At 40.7% G+C, this 20,959-nt stretch overlaps 1 protein-coding gene across 1 annotated transcript in view; it reads right to left on the bottom strand.

Moving 5' to 3' along the window:
* Nucleotides 1-20,959, bottom strand: part of ABHD12 (abhydrolase domain containing 12, lysophospholipase) — an 83,332-nt gene that overhangs the window by 18,968 nt on the left and 43,405 nt on the right. The window contains exon 2 of the mRNA XM_037493637.2: nt 6,766-6,890. Coding sequence (XP_037349534.1) covers nt 6,766-6,890 — 125 coding nt within the window. The remainder of the gene's footprint in view (nt 1-6,765; nt 6,891-20,959) is intronic.

Below are 20,959 nucleotides of genomic sequence, written 5' to 3'. Positions count from 1 at the left end.
AAAAATACACTGAGGTCCTAACCCCCATCACCTTATTTGGAAATAGAGTCTTTACTGAGTTGATCAAGCTTAAGTGAAGTCATTAAGGTGGGCCTTCATTCAAAATGACTGGTCTCCTCATCAAAAGGGGACACTAGAACAGAAACAGGACAGCGGAACACAACGTGAAGATGCTGTGATAAGACGTGACAACAGAGGCAGTGACTGGAGTGGTATGACAACAAGCAAGGAAAACCAGAGATTGCTGGCCACCACTAGGGGCTGAGAAGAGGCAAGAAAGGGGTCTCAGAGGGAGCACAACCCTGCTGGAAATTTCAGATTTCCATCCTCCAGAAGTGGGAAAGAATGCATCTTTGTTATCCTAAGTCACCCAGTTGGTGTTTTGGCTGCCCTGGGAATGAATGCAGCTATACACTATGAAGTTCTAATTTTTACCCTGGCAACAGGCCATAGGTTTCTGAAAGGACCTCCTTTCACGTGCTATTTCAGACACAGATGCCTACTGCTGCAACCTCCATCCTGTGGCTGTTCACACTGCAGAAAGTGAAGGCTGCAGCTTGGTGTGCCAGCTCACAACTCTCTGAATACCCACACCCCATGCCCTTTGTTAACCCCCCACTCAGATCTATCAATTCTGCTTCTGGGGCTGAAATTACTGGCTCCCAGATACCATACCAAACAAAAAGTGGGTTGAGGGCACTTGGTTTCTGCTGCCTCAGCTTCCGGGCCTCAGATGGTTATGTGCAGACAGAGGTGGCCAAGCTGCTTACAAATTACCTCAGCGTTCCCTATTGACTTGAAAGTGTTTTATGAAGATAAGCAGCTAATTCAAAAACTTACGAGGTCGAGAAATCTAGGAACTGAAAAACCAGATTCTACCTGAGGATTGCATCATCTCATGAAGCTTGGCTTCCAATTCACTTTTATTTATTTATTTTTTAGGATTTATTTATTTATTTACTTATTTATTTATACAAGAACCGGGGTTCAGGTCAGATGCGTGGGAGGGTGAGAGGATTCACCAGAGACAGAACAGGCAGACCGATGAAATACACTGCTGAGGGGAGCAGCGGGTGAGACAGGAGAGGCCTGCCATGCCAAGTGGGACCCTCGCCGGCTGGCTGGGATCGAACTGGTGCTGCAGAGGCTGTGGACAGCTTCACAGCACTGTGCTCAACTGCCTGCGCCACCAGAGGAGACCCTTCAATTCACTTTTATTTCTGTTTTTGGAACAGTGAAAAGGAGGCAGTGAATATGCCAAATCCAGAACCCGCTGGAGGCCCCTCCAACTAGTGGGAGGGTCCTGGTTAGTCCTGGGGGTCAGAGAGCCCCAGAGAGCAGTAGCCAGAGGAGCCACTGGCCACCACTGATGTGAGAAGAAATGCTACAAAGCCAAGGAATGGGGTCAAGGGCTGGCTTGAGGCTCACTCCTCTTGGCCAGTAACAGGTGGGTACTAGAGCTATCTGATCTCCTGTGTGGTCATGTGTTTTGGCTCTGGTAACTCTTATACTGCCAGAAGTTCACCTTCTTAAGCCCCTGCTTTATCCACAGGGCTGAAGGCAGGTTGCAGGGGCAGGAGCCCAAGAGTGATCCAGCTCCTTACTGCTCCCTTTGACAAGTTCTGTCTCAATCAGCACTTGACTGGGACACCCTGGCAACTCAACTCAAGGGCACCCTGCCCACAGGCCAATGAGGATCATTGAGCTACAAGACTCAGGCTTCTGGCTGCTTTTTCCCCAGTTTTTCATTATCTGCTCTCTGGCCAGCAACAACAAATATCAGTGGGCATGATTTAGAAAGAATCCTGCACAAATGGTACTCAATAAATAACAGTGAATCAATAAATGGGACTGAATAAATAGGAAACAATGCACTCATCATCCATTTTATAGCTAATCTGGAAAATACCTGATAGTTGAGAGGCTGAAATACCTTAGAACCTTTGGACTACCTGAGGATTCTAAATATGCAATAACACCTCATCCCAGGCACTGAGCAAAGCACACTCTAACACTGCTGGAAGAGACATGTCGCCACCAAAAAGAAGGGGTAGGAGGGCTCTCTGGGTTTTATCACCTCCAACTCCATGATTACATAGCCCCCCCCCCTTTTTTTTTGCTCATGAATTTGTTTTTATTTTTTAAAGATTTATTTATTTATTTATATAAGCACTGGGTACAGTCAGAAGCATGGGAGGGTGAGAGGATTCACCAGAGCCAGAGCAGGGAGCAGAACAGGCAGATGTACTGAAATACACTGCTGAGGGGAGCAGCAGGCACAGCAGGAAAGGTCTGCGCGCCATGTGGGACTCTCGCCGGTGGCCAGGGATCGAAACGGCACTGTGGAGGCTGAGGGCAGCTTCTCAGCCCAGCACTCTACTGCTGCGCCACCAGGGGAGGCCCTGTTTTTATTTTTTTTAAACAATATTTGCTTCCCCTCACCCCCTCAAGTTGAGTCCCAATAGAATTTCCTTTCCCAAGGCACCCGTGCACCATCACCCCCTTCTTCCATAACAGTAAAAGAGGTGAAAAAAGAAAGTTCTCAGTGACTGCTAAAGGGAGGTAAAAAGAGGAGGTCTAAGAGCTATTGTTCCGGGTATTCGGCTAGTCTTTTGCTTTTTATTTTTTAATATTTATTTATTTATGCATACAAGAACTGGGGTACAGGCCAGAGGTATGGGGGGTGAGAGGATTCGCCAGAGACAGAGTGGGGAAGAAAACAGACAGATCAACTAAAATACACTGTTGAGGGGAGAAGCAGGCGAATCAGGAGAGGTCTGCCATGTGGGTAGCTCCCTGGCTGGCTGAGGATTGAACTTGTGCTGCAGTGGCTGCGGACAGCTTCACAGGTTGTGTCTTAACCCCTTGTGCCTCCAGGGAGGCCCTGGTCTTTTGCTTTAGAAGCAAATATATAACTCACATATCAAACCTGTTTCCAAAAGAGGCCCAAGGCAATGTGCAGAGAAAAGTGGTTCTGTATGTGTTCTAAATAGAAAGGCAGAATTACTGTTGAGAATATATCTAGACTTCAAGATCACAAAATGCTGTACATCACCCCAACATTGCCAGGATGAAATTCAGACTTTTGAATGTATTGAAAAGCATATATATTTATGTTTATGTGTGCAGACTCGGACAAAAAGACCAGCGGGAAATAGACCACACTAACAATGATTTCCTCAGAACAATTTCCACTTTCTTCTTCATGGCATTCAGAGTCTTACAGTTAGCCTTTTGTTTTCAGACAGAATGGTCCTCTCTTTTTTGCTTTTGAAAATATATTTGAAGGAAAATAATGCCTTATATCATATGAGCTATGCTTATTCTGAAACTTATTTATAATTTTTTTCAAATACATTTGCTATTCACTTAAGAATAATTTAATTGTTTTTTGTGACCCAAATATTGCTACATTTCCTTTAATGTCCAAATGGAAAACCACAGGCTCATGATTCACATCTTGAGGAGACAATAAAAAAGCAACTACACAATATGCAGGTGTTCCAAAAGCATAAGGTGAAATTGCCCAGTCAGGGGGCCTCTCTGGTGGCGCAAGGGGTTAAGATGCAACCTATGAAGCTATCCGCAGCCATTGCAGCACGAGTTTGATCCCCCGCCAGGGAGCTACCCACATGGTGCAGCAGACCTCTCCGGACTCGCCCGCTGCTCCCCTCTGCAGTGTATTTCAGTCAACCTGCCTGTTCTGTTTCCCACCCTGTCTCTGGTGAATCCTCTCACCCCCTACACCTCTGGCCTGTACCCCAGTTCTTGTATGAATAAATAAATAAATCTTTAAAAAAAAAGAGAAATTGCCCAGTCAGTACAAGAGATGCTGGAGACCCCCATGACCTCCACAGACAACTGACTAAAAAAATGTTCTTTTTAAGGAACTCTTCTGCACTGTTGGTGGGAGTGCAAACTGGTCCAACCACTATGGAGAGCTGTGTGGAGATTTCTGGACCTACTAAACATAGAGCTTCCATATGATCCAGCAATTCCACTCCTAGGTATTTACCCAAAGGACACAGAAACATCCATTCCAAAGAACACCTGCACCCCTATGTTTATAGCAGCACTATTTACAATAGCTAAGCTTTGGAAACAGCCCAAATGCCCAAAAATAGATGACTGGATCAAGAAGATGTGGTACATATACACCATGGAATATTACTCAGCATTCAAAAAAGATAAACACATGCAATTTGCAGCAACATGGATGGCACTGGAAGGGATCATGCTCAGCGAAATAAGCCAGAAAGAAAAAGAAAAATACCGGATGGTCTCACTCATAGCAGGAATCTAGAAAACTTAAATAAGGGACCAGGAAAATGAATAACTATAAGAAAGTGAAAATCAAAATCAACAAAAATCTATGAACCAGAGACACTTTGGGGGGGGGGTGGAGAGAGGTGAGGGATTGGGGTCAAAATGGGGGGGTTGAAATTGTATGGGGAATATAAAAATAAAATTTATTATAAAAAAAAAAAAGAAAAAAAATGTTCTTTTTAGTGGCAGACTAAAAACACTATGGCAGACTACCCTGCTTCTGCGCAGTAGACACAGGAAGGAAAAGAGTTAAGGACAGGCATCTCCTTGGGTGCCCAGGGTGGTCCCACTGCTCAAGCCTAGATTTCTCATCTGCGCCACAGGGGCTGGAGTGGGAAAACTCAATGTTTGCTCCTGTGGAAAACCCTGCATTTCATTAGGAATCCTGTAGGCTGTGTCTAAAGTAGCCTGAAATAATTGATCTGAAAAAAAAAAAAAAATTCAATTCCAGTATTTGCTGGGACCCCACTATGTGACAGGTCCCAGAAAATGACAATCACATGCTGCTGCAGAGGCACCTGCCTAGGTTCCTGGAGGTCTGCAAAGTTAGGAAAGTTGCACATGGTCTGCTCTAAGGTCTGCCACTGGGTAGCTGTCTGCTTATATGTAAACTCAATCTCTGCTGTTCTGGACTGATTAAGGACATATAGTGGACATTAAAGTCAGAAAAATAAAACTCCTTTGATTTTAGTATGTTAGCTCTGCTTAAGTCTGTGCTTTTCACAGTGAAAAAACTTAAAATTTCTAGAATGTCAGCTGTGTTTCTGTTAGAAAAATCAAATGTCTCTTACTTAGCATATATACTATGTATTTTATAGTTATCTTCAGACACCCAAATAAAAAACATACTTTAGATTTATTTACTATTAAATAGTAACCTTACCATTTCTGTTCTTCCTCCTACTATTCCTCCTTAGAACAGATACTCCATTTTAGTCAGTTGTTTCTGAGTTCCTGAATGGAATCTATTGAAGACTTAACATGCAAACTCAGACACCCAGATGCCTGCAGAGCCTGTGATACTACAGGCCATGGGTCTTAAGCCCCGGGATGTGCCTGCCCTAGCAGTGCCACCAACCCCATGCAGAGTCCACATGGACCTTCTCAACTCCCTTGTTTGTCCTCTCCCTGGTCCTCAGGGTCCTCATCCTACCACCTTTCTACCAGCTCTCCTGGGGCCTCCAAAAGCAGTGGTCACAGCTTCCCACATGCCTCTAGCTTCCAAACCCACTCTTTGCAAACCATCATAGCCACAGTGCATGCACAGGGCCCACCTCACTTGGCTCCAATGCTACCATGTAGATCTGAAGCCATCATTTATGGAGTACCTGTTGTGTGCTCTATCCTCAGACCTCTCATCTGCAGAGATGATCCCCTCCTAGTCTCACAGAGTAGGTGTAAAATGATGCTCCCTGAAATGCTGATTCCCAGCAGCCACATGCTTTCTGTCTCCTAAGTTTGATGCTTTTGCACCTTTCTCCTCCCAAATGCCCGAAAGTAAATTTATAACATGAAAAAAGAAAACAACTTTGAAACACATGAGGTCCAAGTTAACTCAAAGAGATTACACCTATAAAACCACCATACAGGGCCTCCCTGGTTACGCAAAGGGTTAAGCCTGCACTATGAGGCAATCTGCAGCCTCTGCAGCACAAGTTTGCTCCTCAGCTGGCCAGGGAGCAACCCACATGGCGCAGCAGACCTCTCCTGACTTGCCCACTATTCCCTTCAGCAGTGTATGTCAGTCACTCTGCCTGTTCTGTTCCCCACTCTGTCTCTGGTGAATCCTCTCACCCTCATCATCTCTGGCCTGTACCCCAGCTCTTGTATGCAAAAACAAATAAATCTTTAAAAAAAAAAAAAAAAAACCCACCATACAACCCACAGAAATCAAACTACATTAGGGCTTAAGAGAAAAAATATCTCATTTTTTTTTTTTTTTAAAGAGTCCTAATTATTTAAAAAGCGAGGTGGGGAGAGAATCATATTTTTCAGGGGTTTGAACTTTTCCGAAGATCATGGGGTTGGTGGCACTACTAGGGCAGGCACATCCCAGGGCTCCAGACCCAAGGACTGTATTAGCACTGGCTCTGCAGTCATCTCAGTGTCTGAGTTTGCATGTTAAGTCTTTAATTGCTTCCATTCAGGAACTCAGAAACAACTGACTAAATTTTAAATTTTAGATTGCACAAGTGACAATGCAGCTCCAACACATCAACTTCAGGAAACCCTCAATGTGATCAACATTTTTATCTACCTCAGCTACAGAAAGATTCCCAGGCATGTAGTGGTTACCAGTGCACACACAACTGTAGTCCCTGGACAGCCTCACCCTCTTTATAAACACCCTTTAATTGGGAAGGGACACAGGGAACTTTCTGCGTAATTGAAAATAAGCTCTTACTAAAATTAAAGGAAAAATGGATATATAGCACTTACCAAAATTCAAGAAAATCAGTTTGGCCTGTATCCCAGGACATAGTTTGATGAGAAATGGAATGGCAATGTACAACCCCAAAACAAAAAGAAGTATCTTCCTCAGTCGGAACCACAGGCCCTTTCGCCTGCAAGAGAAAAGCAATTTACAGGTCAAAGGCAGGAGGTACAACTTTGTTATAGTTTATTAACAGCATTATCAAAATAACTAATCAAGACTTATATGTTACCTATTCCCACAAGAATAATGCAAGTAAGAAGTCTCACACCCGCTTTTGTTAAAAGAATTATTCTAACAGTCCTAATTTGAGCTTAGAATTCTGCTAGGGGGTGGGCGTATAAATTTCCCCCCTGAAAGTCAGAGAAACTGTCCTGATGATTTCCTGTATTCACCCTGGGATCAGAACACAGGACAGACATATGCTCAGAAAGGGCCCAACCTGCCATCAGATCATAGTTGCAACCTCATCTCAGAAGAGCAGAATCTTTGGTATCCTATCACTTCCTGCAAGCCGGCCCAGGTGTGGGCTGCCCATGAACTTCTTGTAGGAAGCATGGATAACAACAGAAACTGCCCGACCAGGTCCTGGGAGGGAACAGGGGGTTGAGAACACAACTGTGGCTATCACAGCCCGCCCTCACTGCAGTCCTTGCATTTCTGCCCACACCCCCTCTGGCACCACCTGATGAGGTACCTCAGGCCAAATGGTCATACAGGGTCTCAAGACCCTCTTCCAGCCTCTAACCAGCTCTATAAGTTGCTCATCCTATTCCCAATCCCCTTTCAAAAATGTTCCTTGCTCAGAGATTCTCAAACTTCTTGGACTAAGGGGCCTGTCTACAACTGAAAAATTGAAGATCCCAAAGAGTTTCTGTTTATATGTACCGCACTCTTCAGACAGTGGGTAGCAAAGGGTGGGGTCTGCATTCATGCTGGGTTCTTAGCTGTGGAGAAGGCACAAAGTTGGGAGAAAGGTACCTGGTACAGGTGATCTGACCTAGTCTGGGTGACCAGGGAAACACTGTTAGGAACACAGGAGTTAACTAGACAATATGAGGAAATAGTTTAAAACACAAATTCCAGGGCCCCCCCAGTGGTGTAGTGAGTTGAGCACAGCGCTGTGAAGCTGTCTGCAGCCTCTGCGGAGTGGGTTCCATTTCCCGGCTGGCCAGGGAGATACCCACACGGCTGGGCAGACCTCTCTTGTCTTGCCCACCGCTCCCCTCAGCAGTGTTTTCGGTCCACCTGCCTGTTCTGCTTCCTGCTCTGTCTCTGATGAGTTCTCTCACCCTCCCAAGCCTCTGGTCTGTACCTCAGTTCTTGTATAAATAACATAAATCTTTAAAAAATAAAATAAAATGACAAAATCCACACACAAGCTACCCTTTTACTGAGGAAAAGTGAACTATATTGTGGTTAAAGGAACAATATTGTGGTTAAGGCAGCAATTCTGAAGTGAGATGAGTTGGTCCAATATTCTATTTATTAGCTGTGCAATCTTAGGCAAGTTACTTAACATCTCTGAGCCTTGGTTTCCTCCCTGCATTGTGGGGATAAAAACAGTACCTACTTTGTGGAGGTCATAGAATTATTATCCACAATAATGCACATGAAATGCATTAGGTCCTAGCACTAGGTTCACAAAGTTGCCATGACCATCTTTATATTCTTGATAGAGAAAGGAGCAGCCTAGACATTGAACAGCCACCAAAAGTAGAAGACTGGGTATTATGTGAGAGGTTCCAAGAGATCTAGAAGGATTCATAACTTTATTCTGAGGAAATAAGCCACAATCAATGCATGACCACCAATGCCTGATACAAAGCTTGTGCCTGGGTACTACTTCAGCCACCCTTGGCCACACCTGTATCTCTCCTATACTTTGTTCACATACCCTTTCAGAGCCTGCCAAAATCTTTGCCCTATTGGAAGCTTTCAATTCTATGCCTTAAGAGAAAGCAAAGTATATGTCCCCACAAAGACTTGCTCAGAAATGTTCATGTCAGCTTTACTCACAGCATGCAAACAAAGAAACAATGCACATGTCCTTCAGCAGGTGAAGGGATAAATAAACCAAGGTTTGTCCTTAGAGAGGAAAGCAACACAGTAATAAAAGAGAGTCACCTACTGATACACACAACCACATGGATGAATCTTAAAATAACTCTGCAGAGTGACTGAAGTGGGAAAGAAGGCCAAGTCACCAGCTGACTTTTGTTTTGATACATGAGTACACCTACAAACTATCCCTATATTAGCAAAATTAGTATTTTCTGTGCTATTTCAATGTGATGCTTCCTCTATATAGACTGTGGCTTTTCATCTTTTTTATATTTTGGGAAGTTTACATACAATGGAAGTCATCTCTTATAAAGTTACAAGAATTTACCAAGAAGGAACACCCCCCAAAAAAGACTGCAAATAATTTTTAGGGCAAAACAATCATTTTCCTCATTTCTTCTTAAGTACTTATTACTTAACTTCTTATAACAATTTTGTTAACAGTCTCAGAAATTACCCTAGCTGAAATCTTTACTTATTAGTGATAGTATTGCTATTAATAGTTGTCCCTTACTGAAAGTATTCATTGTTCTCGATTACTATTAAGAATGAACATTTCCTACCCAGCTGAGGGAAAGTGTCACCTCTGTGTTGTGCCTGCACACACCTTGTGATTAATCATGGGTGATCACCTTTCTCCACACTTCACATGTCCATGTGCACAGGCACAGCTTTTGCCATAGCCTGTACAGTGATTCAACATGCTTTCCTTTTCAGGTTACTCATATTATATCAGTTCCTAAAAAGATAACCAGAATCACCTGCCAAGGGAACTGTAAAAATAAATTTAACAAATGGACTCTTATGCAACCCAGCAATTGTATTTTTTAGGCATTTATTCCAGAGAAATGAAGACTTATTTTCACATGAGAACTTGTGCGTGGATAGCATTTCTATTCACTGTTGCCCCACACTGGAAACAACCTGTTATCTTTCAACAGGGAAGTAAGATAAACTATGGTTCATGCATACCATGGAACACACTCAGCAAGAAAAAGGAATGAGCTACTGCTCATAAACAACTGGGATAAAACTGGGAATAAAGCTGAGGGAAAAGTCAACCAAACCCAAAAGATTCTATAAAATGTGAACCCATTTATATAACATTCTTGAAATGATAAAATTATAGAGATTGACACCAGATTGGTGGTTGCCTGAATTTAGGGATGGATGGAGAAGATGGGAGTGACTCTAAAGGGGTAATGCAAGGGAAGCTGGTGGTGGTGTTACAAATGAGTTCCTTGATGTGACTGTGATTTCACAAAGCTATTCATGTGAAGAGATTCACAGCATTACAGATAAATACACACTCACATAATGCACATAATGACCGCATTTAAAATCTGAATAGCTCTATGGATTGCAGCAAATGTCAATTTCCTGGAGTTGTTTTGTACTATAGTTGGGTAAGATTTGGGGGGGGGGGGGATGGGAGCACAGGAATTCCCTTTATATTTCTGTGCAATGTCCTATGAATCTATAATTATTTCAAAATAAAATCGGGAAAGAACAAAATAAAACAATGCAGAGTGTTGGAAAGCAATTCGATCACTATATCAAAAAAACCGAAGTAAATAAAATCTGACCAAGTTGCTGAACTTCATACGTTATCTCAATGTCCAAGTAAATATAAGCCCCATTTTCACAAGCAGGAAAACCAAGTCCCAAGGAGCTGAATAACTTGCCTGAGGCCACAAACCAGGATGACAAGCACAGCACACTGAGTAGGCACAACCAAGCAGACCTCTGCTCCCATGATCCTGTGGGTCTCCTCACCTCTTCATACAGGCCTCTCTAGAAAGGTACCTCAAACCAGAAGCAAAAGGCCCACAGTACCTACCCAACAAATAATCTGGTATTTTCTCTGAAATGATGACAGACCTTGACATTTTTTCGTAGTGAACTTCTAAACAAATTATTCAAGGAATGTATAATATGTGTAATTTTTTCTTCCTGCTGCCTCGTAGAGGGTAGTTTCCTGGTTAAACTGGTTGGGAAGAATATGAGGTGGAGGCTGAAGGAACTGAGACAAGTATCTGAGAGGCCATTGATGGAGTAGAGAAAGGTGCCTGGAAAAGCCAAAAGGCTTGGATAAGGACGCCCAGAGTCCACAGTGGAAATAGGGAGGCTGTAGGTGACATTCATTAGATTCCAGTGTGGTATTAGTCAAAGAACAGACAAATCAATGAAACAATAGAAAATCCACAAATAGATCATATAAATATGGTCGACTAATCTTTGACAACAGCAAAAAGGTAATACCAAGCAAAGACAATTTGTTCAACAGAAGATACCAGACCTAGATATCCAAATGCAAAAAAAAAAAAAAGAATCGAGACACATACCTGCACTCTTCATTAACACTAACTCAAAATGGATCATAGAGGTAAATACAAACTATAAAACTTCTAGAAGGCAACAGGAGAAAATCTAGATTAGTGATGACTTCTCAGATACAACACCAAAGACAAGATCCATAAAACAAGTAACTGATAAACTAGACTTCATTAAAATTAAAAAGTTGTGCGCTACAAAAGACAATTCAAGAAGACAATGCTGGGAGAAAAATCTGCAAGAGGCACATCTCATAAAGGATTGTTAACCACAATATACAAAGGACTCTTGAAAATCAACAATGAAAAAAGGAATAATCCTTTCACAAAAGACGTTATTTAGATGGAAAGTAAGGATATGAAAAGATGGCCCACATCATAAGTCATTAGGGAAACACAAATTAAAACAATAATGAAGTATTGTTTTAATTTAACGTACCTATCAGAATGGCCAAAACCAAAAATACTTTTATCAAATGCTGGTTAGGATCATTCATTGCTGGTGGGAATACAAAATAATAGAGGGCACTTTAGAAGACAGTTTGGCAGTTTCTATTAAAAGTAAACATGCAGGGGCCTCCCCTGGTAGCGCAGCGGTTGAGCACTGGACTGCGAAGCTGCCCGCAGCCTCTGCAGCACCGGTTCGATCCCCGGCCTCTGGCGAGGGTCCCACATGGCGCAACAGACCTCTCCTGCTGTGCCCACTGCTCCCCTCAGCAGTGTATTTCATCATTCTGCCTGTTCTGTTCCCCGCTCTGGCTCTGATGAATTCTCTCACTCTCCCACAATTCTGACTATACCCAGTGCTTCTATAAATAAATAAATAAATCTTTAAAAAAAAAAAATAAGTAAACATGCAAGGCCTCCCCAGTGGTGCAGCGGTTGAGCGCTGGGCTGCGAAGCTGCCAGTTCGATCCCTGGCCACCGTTGAGGGTACCACATGGCGCACAAACCTCTCCTGCTGCGCCCGCTGCTCCCCTCAGCAATGTGTTTCATCAGTCTTCCTGTTCTGTTCCCCGCTCTGGCTCTGGTGAATTCTCTCACCTTCCCGCGCTTCTGACTGTACCCAGTGCTTATATAAATAAATAAATAAATAAATAAATAAATAAATAAATAAATAAATCTTTAAAAAAAATAAAAATAAACATGCAATGTAGTACTTATGTTCCCTGGAATATACCCAAATAAGTGGAAAACATAAGTCCGTACAAAACCTTTTACATGTATATTTGTAAAAGCTTCATTCATAATTGCCAAAACAGAAACAGTAAATATACTTCGGTAGATAAATGAATAAACAAACTGTGATATATCAGAGAATAAGAAATTGTTGAGCAGTGAAATGAAATGTGCTCTCTAGATATTTCAGACAGGGAGGAAAAATATTACCTATGGGAACATAATGTTAGTATATAAAGGAAGTCAATTTGAAAAGGTTTTATACTATATTACTACAACTATAACAACCTGGAAAAGACATGCATGTTATTAAAAAAAAATAGCATAAAAAGCATTAGTCCTAATATTGAGCAGGTAACCTTAAACTTGTTCATCTCCCCAAAATGAAATCAAATTTAAAAAATACATAAAGTGGTCCAGACCTAGAACCAAGTTTTATATAAGCTAATGTGTGTATGCCTTTTATATAATGTGTGTATGCCTTTTATAATGTGTGTATGCCTTTTATATAAGCTAATGTGTGTATATAAGCTAATTACTGTGTATGCCTAATTCAGCTAAAATTTTAGAATAAAAGCTGTAAGATTTCTATTTCCATCTGTATGTTTATGTGTGAATGTACATATAGCATTATTTGATATTTCCCCATCTCCAAATGCTATTACCAAGTTAATGTATACAATCCCTTACAAGTGCTATTCCAAGTAGCTTAGAAATAGTTCAAATATAAATTAAATATTCCTACAAGTCTGAAAAGCATAGGAACTACACCAATTTTTAAGTTCATGTCTATAAATAAGAGCAGTTTGGTATTATCAGTTTAATCAAAATGTGTGTCTTCTGGGTTATCAGCATTATGTACGAGCATCTATCATTATTTCACATGGATTTATTAGTCAAATAATCTTACATCTACTAGGTGTTTCAGATTATAAAATTTATAAACTCAACCTAAGAACAAAGGTGCAAGCAAATTTGCAATATAATCAATTGTTTGATAACCATTACTTCATGTTTATAAAGCACAGCAATAAAATAACACACACACCAGCACTAGCATGTGTGCACGTATACACACACACAATTTTTTTGTTGTGATTTTTTTGTTATTTGCTTAATGAGCTATAAAAATAGTTAGCAGGTAAAAAACTTGATGGTGGCTAGCTTTGCTTAACATCTTATGAAATCATGAACAATCCAAGCATATTGTTAAGAACATGTAGGAGTTGAGGTAAGTAAAATAAAAATTTTATGCACAAATTTTTCAACATTAATTATGTTTCATAGTATATCTGCCTAGAAATATAAAAATTAGGAAATGGTGTAAAAATAATTTGCTAATCTGATATAAAATATTGGTATATGACATGCAAATTAACTATTATCTATATCCTAGTATCCTCAGTAAGCACAGATTATTAATGGTCATAAATTATAAACAATCTATTAATCTACTAAAAATATATCAATCTACTACAACTGATAAGAGTAAAGGGAAACAACTTTACATGCATGGTAAGTACGCAAGCAACATAAGTTATGTAAGGGGAAACGGGAGTAAATTCTGTCCCAAGATAAACCTAGTTCCAGAATGAGAAAAGAAGATAGACTAGGATAAAATCTGAGTACATACAGAAAGTTGTAAAATATTTTGTGAAAAAGGAATTTTATTTTGCATGGTCAAAGTTAGGCTAAGATTAGATGGATTATTTCACAAGTTTGTTTTTTAATTAAATTCAGTTTTAATAGTACCCAAGTGCAAAATTAGAGTTTGCATTTCTCATAATTTTTTTAAAGATTTATTTATTTATGCATACAAGAGCTGGGGTACAGGCCAGAGATGCGGGGGCTGAGAGGATTCACCAGAGACAGAGCAGGGAACAGAACAAGCAGATTGACTGAAGTACACTGCTGAGGGGAGCAATGGGTGAGTCAGGAGAGGTCTGCTTCGCCAGGTGGGTTGCTCCCTGGCCGGCCAGGGATTGAACTCATGCTGCAGAGGCTGCGGATTGCTTCATAGTGTGGTGCTTAATCCCTTGCACCACCGAGGAGGCCCTGCATTTCTCAGTGTTAAAATAAAAATTTTCTTAGGCTCTAAAGTCTTCTCTTAATAAGAAATTGTTAAAAGTTTTTTTTTCACATTTTAAGTGATCTGTTTAAGAACAAAAATTCTTTGCCTTACCACAATACTGTCTGTGCTTTATGTTAAACTTTATTGTGCCTTTGACCATTGAACAGAACCAACTATTCTCACTTTTAAAAGACCTAAGGTTAGGGCCTCCCTGGTGGCTCAAAGGGCTGAGCACGGCACTGTGAAGGTATCCACAGCCACTGCAGCACAAGTTGGATCCCAGCCTGCCAGGGAGCTACCCACGTGGTGCAGCAGACCTCTCCTGTAGCTCCCGCTGCTCCCCTCAGCACTGTATTTCAGTCAATCTGCCTGTTCTGCACCAACCCCCTACACCTCTGGCCTGTAACCCAGCTCTTGCATGCATAAATAAATCTTCAAAAATAATAAAAAATAAAAAAATGAAAGACCTAAGGTTGGTTATTTTAGGGCTTAGGGAATGTTACCATCATATCACCTCCTATAATTACTTTTGACTTATTATTGTCACTTTGTTAGTAAGTAACCACATACTGTTTCATAGTAATCCATGGTCCTATTTAGCCAAATGTCAAACCTTTTTACATTTTGACAAATTGTGCTATTTATTTTCCCAAAATCAAATCCTAAAAGAAAAATCTTGATCTCAATCTGACTTTGAGATTTCCCAGAAGACCCCTGGGAAACATTAGTTTGTTCCTTACCTTGTAAAAAGAGAGATGTTAAAATAATTTAGGTTTCTTTGATGTGTTGGGTTGTATGAAGCATTCTCTAATAAGAAGAAATCCTGAACCTCCCCTAGGTTATACTCAAAAGCAAATATAAATATTTCAGAAATTATATAAAGTTCCTAGAAATCTGTCAATGCCTTTGTCATTCATGATATGTCTTGGTATAATGTCTGTAATAATTCTGGTTAAGATTTAAAATGCTGTAAGCAATAGAAATAACCAAATTTCCTAGTCAGTACATTAGTTTTATAATAAACTCTCATCAGATCTTTAACCATGGCCATTTTAAGTCTTTTATGATCATCCATAGATAATCTTTGTTTCAGACTGATTTTTCTCTAAAAGTGTCCGCAGTCAGCTATAGGCCTGAGTATTTCATCTTCAACAAAAAGGAGCTGTCTCCGAGACCCAAGGGAAGGGCTATGCTGCATATTCCATGGCAGACTCTCTTGATGGCATTGCTTTAATAACTTTGAAACCATACTATGGGACTGAGTAAGGATTTCCAAAACTCCAGTTGAGAAGTTGATGTGTTCATATAAACTATTAATCCCAAGATCAAGCAAAACATTGATTAATTACATGGAACTGAATGAAATGATGAAGAATAATTATAATCTTGTACAGTTTTTATTTGAAATATTGCCTGATGCCTTAACAATCTATTTTTTTTAATATAATGAAGTCTTTTCTTATTTATAATTTGTACCAAGTCAAACTATAGCTTTGTAAATAGAAGTGAAATATTTGCCTTTTCCTCTTTACCTGATTCCTGCAGAATTGTTGACTATTTTTATTTTCCTAGCAATGTCGTTATTTGCCTAAGTTCAGTAAGAATCTGTCCTCCTTGTATCAGGACATAATTGGAACAGTGATTATATAACCAAGGCTTTGACCAAGGAATGTCATATTTGAGAATGATGTATAGAATTGTATATTATCAGATTGCTTTAAGGAACTAAGGTTGCCTTTATGGAGCCAAAGCTTACAAAGTCCTCTTGGAAACACAGGCTGATAACTGACTTACAAAGCTCCCAGCCATACTTAATTACAGAGTACTTCTCACAGGCCCAATGTTAGGGGAATATAGGGGAACCAAATAAGACATCAGTGTAAAAAAAATAATAATAAAAGTACAAAACACAACAAAGCAAAATCAGACAATTATAAACCAGAGACATCCTGCAGGGGAGGAGGAGGGAAAGGGATTGGAGGGAGGGAGGAACACAGGGGACTGAGATGATGGTGCATGGGTGCCTTGGGGAAGGAAATTCTATGGGGACTCAATCTGAGGAGGTGGGGAGAAGCAAATATTGTCTTAAAAAATGTAAAAAATGATAAATGTTAAAATAAAAAAGTTAAAAAAAAAGATCTATCACACAAAGATGATGCTTCCTTTGTCTTTATGAGGCAGATGGCAGGACCCCATTTTAGAGCACATACCCATTTGTTTGGGTTCTCTGGGGGCCCCTCGGTCCCACACTAACACCAAGAACTGTGAGATATCTAGGGGACTTCAAGAAGAGAGGAATTCAGGCCTCCCCTGGTGGCGCAGGTGATTGAGAGCTGCGCTGTGAAGCTCCAGAGCCTCTGCAGCGCTGGTTCAATCCCAGCCGGCCAGTGAGGGTCCCACATGGCGCAGCAGACCTCTCCTGTCGTGCCCGCTGCTCCGCTCAGCAGTGTATTTCGTCAGTCTGCCTGTTCTGTTCCCCGCTCTGTCTCTGGTGAGTCCTTTCACCCTCCCGTGCATCTGGCCTGTACCCCAGTTCTTGTATAAATAAATAAATAAATCTTTAAAAAAAAAAAGAAAAAAGGAATTCATCTAAATCTTGAGATACTATAGTTCTTGGCTTGGCTTCTGGGCTTCAAGAGGCTCTTAAAAGTTTGAGATTCCTTATAAAAAGTTGTAGTAAAGCCAACTTAAATTGTGGTCAATTAGTATTGTTGCTGACCCAAGTAAATAATCAGGCCAAATCTAACGAGAACAGACTTATTTTGTAAAGAAAAATCATCCCAATTGATTATATTTGCTCAAAGCAGAAGCTGACTAGAGAGAAATTTTGTTTGAATAGAAAGTTATAATAGGGGCCTCCCTGGTGGTTCAAGGGGTTAAATGTCAGCAGTATGAAACAATCCACAGCCACTACAGCACAAATTCCATCCCTAGCCAGGGAGGTGACCAACATAGCACAGCAGACCTCTCTGCCTGGCCCCCTGCTCCCCTCAGCAGTGTATTTCAATCAGTTTGCCTGTTCTGTTCCCCACTGTGTCTCTGGTGAATACTCTCACCCACCCACCCCCCCCCGCACACACACACACACACACACACACACACACACACACACTACTCCCCTGCACCTCTGGTCTATATCCCAGCTCTTGTATGCATAAATATTTTTTTTTAAAAGAGTTATAATACACCCTTATGGATTATCAGATTCAATTCTGTTCATTATCAGAAGTTTTATTATTTATAAATTGGACTGGAGCCTGTCATCTTGTAGATTTTTATCAAGTTCTCAAATCTTCTAGTTTCCTCCAATATCTGAGTAATATTTCTAACTCTTCCTCCCACTCTCCTGATGTGGGGTAACTTAGAACTAAGATCTGACTGCCCAGATTCCCAGACTCTTGCTTGTCTAGCAGCTTCCTCATTCTGGAGGGAGCTGAAAAAGTCATGCAAGGTGAAGCTGGTGGGTTTGATGTAAAGTTCAAAGAACATATAGATCAGACATGGCTCACTATCACCAGAGACATTCAAACTGCAAACCAAGAAATTCAACACATTGCCACAGCCATCCTCACAATACCATCTCAAAAAAATGCTTCAAACTCAACATTTAAAAAATCTTGACTGACAACAGTTTGAATTCAGAAACTGTATTTATAACCTGATCCAACCATTAATCTTTCTTCACTGATTTTAATCTATATTTTTCTTTCCCTTTACAGATCTTTTACCTCCAATTTCTAAATCAAGTCTTCTTTCTGAAGCAATCATCCCAGTTCCTTATTTGCAAAACTTCTGGGAAGTTGAATGGGGGAGACAGAGGGACTGATATCCCACCAGAAATAGTATAAAGATTGTTTCAAAGTGAAAACATCTTAGCTCTGACTTATGCAGAAAAGATATATCTGAAATTCTCTTATCCCACTAGAGCTACAGAACAATTACCTGACACAATCACCTCTCTGGGGAGGTTTCCAGCCAAGGGAGGTGACTGACTTTGGGCACCAGGACATTCCAAAATAAGTTGTGTAAACAAGCATTCTCTGAATCTTCTATCCTATAAGCCCCTAATCCCACCCCTCCTCTGCATTAAACTGGTATATTAGCCTTTCTCTGTAGCTTTTCAGGGGGCTACATTCTCTATAGATAATTCCCATGTGCATAATCAACTTTTTTCCTATTACTATGTCTATTGGCAACTAATTCACAGGCCCCAACTATTTAGATATAAGTTGGTAGGAGTTTTCCCTTCCCAACAGAGGCATCTTCAGGTATGGCCATAACACACTGAACTCTAACACACTGAACTCCTTCCAGCATGGACCTTTTCTTTCATCTTTGTCTCTATGGCACCTAACTCAATGCCATACCTACAGTTTTATTCAACGAATCCTTCATCAAAGAATTATTGAGATATGATCATTAATGCAAACAAAATATCAGAATTACCTTCAAGTTTTTTTTTTTTTTAAGATTTATTTATTTATACATACAAGAGCAGAACAAACTGAAATACACTGCTGAGGGGAGCAGCGGGCGAGACAGGTGAGGTCTGCTTCGCCATGTGGGTTGCTCCCTGGCCGGCCAGGCATCGAACTCATGCTGCAGAGGCTATGGATTGCCTCACAGTGCTGAGCTTAACCCCTTGTGCCACCAGGGAGGCCCACCACCATCAACTTTTCTAGGCCCCCATTGCACTTAAAGAAATTCACATTTTTTTCTATTTCACTGTTTGTGTCTCCAACCAAGCAACTGCACTGAAAGTTACTCTGGTGATCATTTATTTCACTGTGTATTAGAATCTTCAAGAAAGTTTATAAACTACTAACGCCTAGGGACATGCCTCAGAAATTTTAGTTTTATTTATTTTTTTTTTAGAAATTTTAGTTTTATTGGCTTAAATGTGACCTAATCATTAGGCTCTATACCACATTTTCACTACATTTTTTTTAAAGATTTATTTATTTATGCATACAAGAACTGGGGTACAGGCGAGAGGTGTGGGGGGTGAGAGAATTCACCAGAGACAGAGTGGGAAACAGAAAAGGCAGACTGATAAAATACACTGCTGAGAGGAGCAGCGGGCGAGTCAGGAGAGGTCTGCTGTGCCATGTGGGTGGCCCCCTGGCTGGGATCAAACTCGTGCTGCAGTGGCTGCAGATAGCTTCTTGGGTTGTGTCTTAACCCCTTGCACCACCAGGGAGGCCCAGCTACATTTTTTTTTTAACTACCTAAAAATAAATAAATAAATAAATAAACCCTGCCTACTGGATCTAAGTGTCAAACCCACAATCAACTACCCCACTTGCTTACTGAAGAGTCTACCTATACTACACCTCTTAAGCTCGGGATAAAGTTTTCTCAAAGAGAGTATTTTATTCATTGTACATATTTATATATAAGATTTCTCAGAATTAACTTTAATTGTAACAGAAATCTCTATAAAAGGGGGAGATTTCCAGTTCCCTGCCCCAGCTAATGAGGAGCAGAGCTGAGCGGCCAGGTAAGGTACAGAACACTTGGAAAGACACAGGATAGAGGCACATGGAGTAGAGAGACATGTGAAGGAGGGCACGCTTATTCCTCACCAGAAACTTGGGGGACATGAAAGAAATATATGGAGTCAATACAATACATGTGGAGACACTTGAAAGAGTCATGTAAGGAGGCTGACAATGGCAGCCTTTATCTTGTTTTGTACTTTAATTTTACTCCTTTCATCCCTGACTTGCCTGGCCCTTTCTGCCCCTTTCCTATGGTTCCCACCAGAAGGTGCCTTTGACTTGTGGCAAACTTTTGGGCCTCAGTGGCCCCATTTTGGGCCATCCCTGTCTGGCTGGGCATTTACCAAAGAGGGGATGGGTGACTTTGAGTGTTTCATGGGGAAACTATTCCCTCTTCCCTCTCTATGCACAATCTCTTTCCCTTCTCTTCTTCGCCCTCTTTGCACAATCATTCTATTAAAGATCTTTCTCACTAAGAGTATGTATTGTCTTTATACAATGGATGGCAGAATTCCCTTAAAGCATGCAAGTTTGGGGTCCCAGGGTACCCTTCAGTATGTCCCCTAACATAATTACAACATAAAGCCTTCAAAATTGGTGATTTTAAATTAGAAGCTCTATCACCCTGTAGTTCCCGGATATCCAAGTATACAGGACAAATTCAAAGATTATGTAGATGAAAGTGAGATGGCTTAAAAACTGAATCTTTAATTAAGTAACATAAAATTAACCAAAACAAATCAGAAACGTCACATGTTTTTAATGCTTTTCCCAAATTGTAGAGCTATAGAAGTCTCATCTTCTTTCTGGCAAACAGGTGCCACATTTAATACAACTTTAAACAAATGCCTGCAAATGAGAAAAAAGAACTCAAAGTATAAAGTTAAAGATACTTTTATCAGCAAAACAGGCAACTTAACTCTCTAGTTGTTCCACAAAATAACTCACTCAAAACACATACTTAAGATTTGGTAACTTCTATATGCACATTCAGAAATATACAAAGGGTCCAGATGGGAACACAGCCAAACCAAAGCCATCTTCTGTCCCA

The sequence above is a fragment of the Talpa occidentalis genome, unplaced genomic scaffold (assembly GCF_014898055.3).
Source record: "Talpa occidentalis isolate TD23 unplaced genomic scaffold, MPIMG_talOcc4v2.1 talOcc4.10, whole genome shotgun sequence".
In the NCBI taxonomy this organism is placed as follows: Eukaryota; Metazoa; Chordata; class Mammalia; order Eulipotyphla; family Talpidae; genus Talpa; species Talpa occidentalis.
This window is presented reverse-complemented; position numbering and strand designations above follow the sequence as displayed.